Raw genomic sequence first — 2,752 nt, 5'->3', positions numbered from 1 at the left:
CTCCCTTGCAGTTAGTGGGGGCTGTAGGGCTAAAGGCTGGAATACGGTCCACTTTCAGGACTGGCTCAGATGGACCCCTGTCCTGCGCACACATATATATATGTTTGGTCACATCAAGCAGCTTTCAGGATCTTAGCTCTGTGACCAGGGATTGAATGATGAGACTGCCAGAGAAACCCTAATATTTATCTCAGAATTCTGGTATTATCTTGTCCGCACAGACGCTAAACCCTTTCTGAATGCCTGAGTCTTCCCCTCAGTCTCCGCATGGCTGCCTTCATCTCCTGGTTCCTCAGGGTGTAGATCAGGGGGTTCAGCAGAGGGGAGATGACAGTGAAGGTCACAGAGACGGCCTTATCGGTGGGGAGGGCGGAGAAGGGCCGGGCGTAGACGTAGATGCAGGGCACGAAGTGCAGGGTGACCACCGTGATGTGGGCGGTGCAGGTGGAGACGGCTTTCCTCCTGCCCTCCCCGGAGTGGGACCTCAGCATCGTCAGGATGACTGTGTAGGAGACGAGGAGAAAGAAGAATATGAACCAACTGACTAATCCGTTGTTGGAAATCATCAGGAGCTCCAGAGAGGAGGTGTCCGTGCAGGCGAGTGTGAGGACCTGCGGGACGTCGCAGTAGAAAGTGTCCAGGACGTTGGGTCCGCAGAAGGGGAGGGGGAGCAGCAGGGAGATCTGCACGATGGAGTGGACGAAGCCCCCCGCCCAGGAGGCCACGATGAGGGCAGTGCAGCGCCCCCGACTCATGACGGTCAGATAGTGGAGGGGTCTTGAGATGGCCACGTAGCGGTCAAAGGCCATGACCGAGAGGGAGAACACATCCGCTCCCCCGAGCAGGTGAAAGAAGAACATCTGAGAGACACAGCCGTTGAAGGAGATGGTCTTCCTCTCTGCGAGCAGATCAGCCAGGACCTTAGGAGCTGTGATGGAGGAGAAGCAGATGTCCAGAACCGACAGGTTACGGAGCAGGAAGTACATGGGGGTGTGGAGACGCGATTCCCAGGTAACCGTAACCATGATGAGGAGGTTTCCCAGCAGAGTCATCATGTAAACCAGGAACAAAAAGCCGAACAAGACCCAGCTGAGCTCTTGAGACTGGGTGATGCCCAGGAAAACAAATTCTTTCACTCTGGTATGATTTCCCTGATCCATGGGCTCACAGATTCTTCTTCAGGTGCATCTCTGGAAGAAATAACAGCACCGTTAAAGGGTCTATTAAGAGATCTGCCCTTGTCTTTTCTGGCGCTTGGGTTTTGGTGTTGGCCCGGGAAGTTATTTTCTGTGCAGGCTCTGTGCCTGCAATTCTGCATGCCATCGTGAGGGAGAAGACCCGCGTTTCCGACGGGAGTCGTTCCGAGCAGGTCGGTTCTATCACCGTGGCCACCGAAACGCAGGCGACAGCCCTGTGGACCCGGTCAGTTCTCCATGTGCTATAACACGGGACGGTCGCGGTGATAAAGAGTAAGCACACACTTTAGGACACGTAAAGAGTTTGGTTCTCAAAAGACATCACTATGAGAATTAAAAGAACCCTCAAATGGAAGAAGATGTTTACAATACTTATAGCTGAGAAAAGACTGACATCCAGAGTAAGTGAACAACTTCTGCAAATCAGTAACAGAAGATAGATGAGCAAGGCAGAAAATGGCCAAAGACAGGAACCAAAACTTCACCAATGGGCTTTTCCTGGTGGTTTGGTGGTGAAGAATCTGGGTTTGATCTCTGGCTAGGGAAGATCCCGCTCGCCATAGAGCAACTCAGCCCATGAGCCCCAAGTATCGAGCCCGTGCTCCAGAGCGTGGGAGCCGCAACCACTGAGCCCGAGCACCCTAGAGCCCAGTGCTCCACGGCAGGAGAAGCCGCCGCCAGGAGGAGCCCGCACGCCGCGGCTCGAGAGGAGTTCCTGCTCCCTGCAGATAGAAAGAGTCTGCGCAGCAAGGAAGACCCAGCAAGGCTGAAACAATAGACACGCATTTAGTAGAAAAAGATTCACAACAGAGTATCCAAAAGAGGATTCGGCTTCATTAATTACCAGGGAAATGCAAATTAAAACCACAGCAAGAAACTGCTGCACGTGCACAAAATGGCTAAGTTAGAAAAGATGAAAAGCGCCAGGTGACGGTGAAGCTATGGGGCAGTTGGAACCCGGCTGGTGGGGTGCAAGTTAACCATTTTGCCGTTTGATTCTATCTGCTGATACTGATATCTATGTCTTTATTAGCTATCATTTTAAGATGGAGGTCTATACGTGGCTCGCTGTCATCCATCTACCCATCTCCATGTTAAGAACAATCTATTCTGTTCTTGGGACGTGTGGACATATGTTGTGTCTACTGGAAGACATATCCTAGAATATTCACAGCGCTGTTTGCAATTGCCTCAAACTGGAGAACGGCAGAAATACCCACTAACAGTGGGAAAGATAACCTGTTGAATTCACACACTGCTACGTAGCGATGGGCGAGATCTTACTACGTGTCACAACATCCACGAATCTCACGAATATGTGGCGCCAAATGATCCAGGCACAAAAGACACACACGCTCCCATTTTGCTCACATAAGGAACCGAGGTGGGCACAACTGAAGGGGACGCGAGGGAGGCTTTCGAGGTGCTGATAATGTTGTTTCCTTGATCTGGGTACTTGTTGCAAAGATGTATTCAGCTTGTGTGGAAGTTCATCAGACTTTAGGCTTATGTACATTTTTTCTATATGTATGTACATTGTACTTCAGTAAAGGGTT

At 51.0% G+C, this 2,752-nt stretch overlaps 1 protein-coding gene across 1 annotated transcript; it reads right to left on the bottom strand.

Annotated features, from left to right (window-relative positions):
* Nucleotides 1–224: 224 nt before the first annotated feature.
* LOC120877122 (olfactory receptor 4D9) lies at nt 225–1,160 on the bottom strand. The gene has a single exon (XM_040259451.1). It carries the CDS (start codon nt 1,158–1,160, stop codon nt 225–227), a length of 936 nt encoding a protein of 311 aa, XP_040115385.1.
* Between the last annotated feature and the right edge of the window lie 1,592 nt (nt 1,161–2,752).

The sequence above is a fragment of the Oryx dammah genome, unplaced genomic scaffold (genome assembly GCF_014754425.2).
Source record: "Oryx dammah isolate SB20612 unplaced genomic scaffold, SCBI_Odam_1.1 HiC_scaffold_17, whole genome shotgun sequence".
Taxonomy (NCBI): Eukaryota; Metazoa; Chordata; class Mammalia; order Artiodactyla; family Bovidae; genus Oryx; species Oryx dammah.
This window is presented reverse-complemented; position numbering and strand designations above follow the sequence as displayed.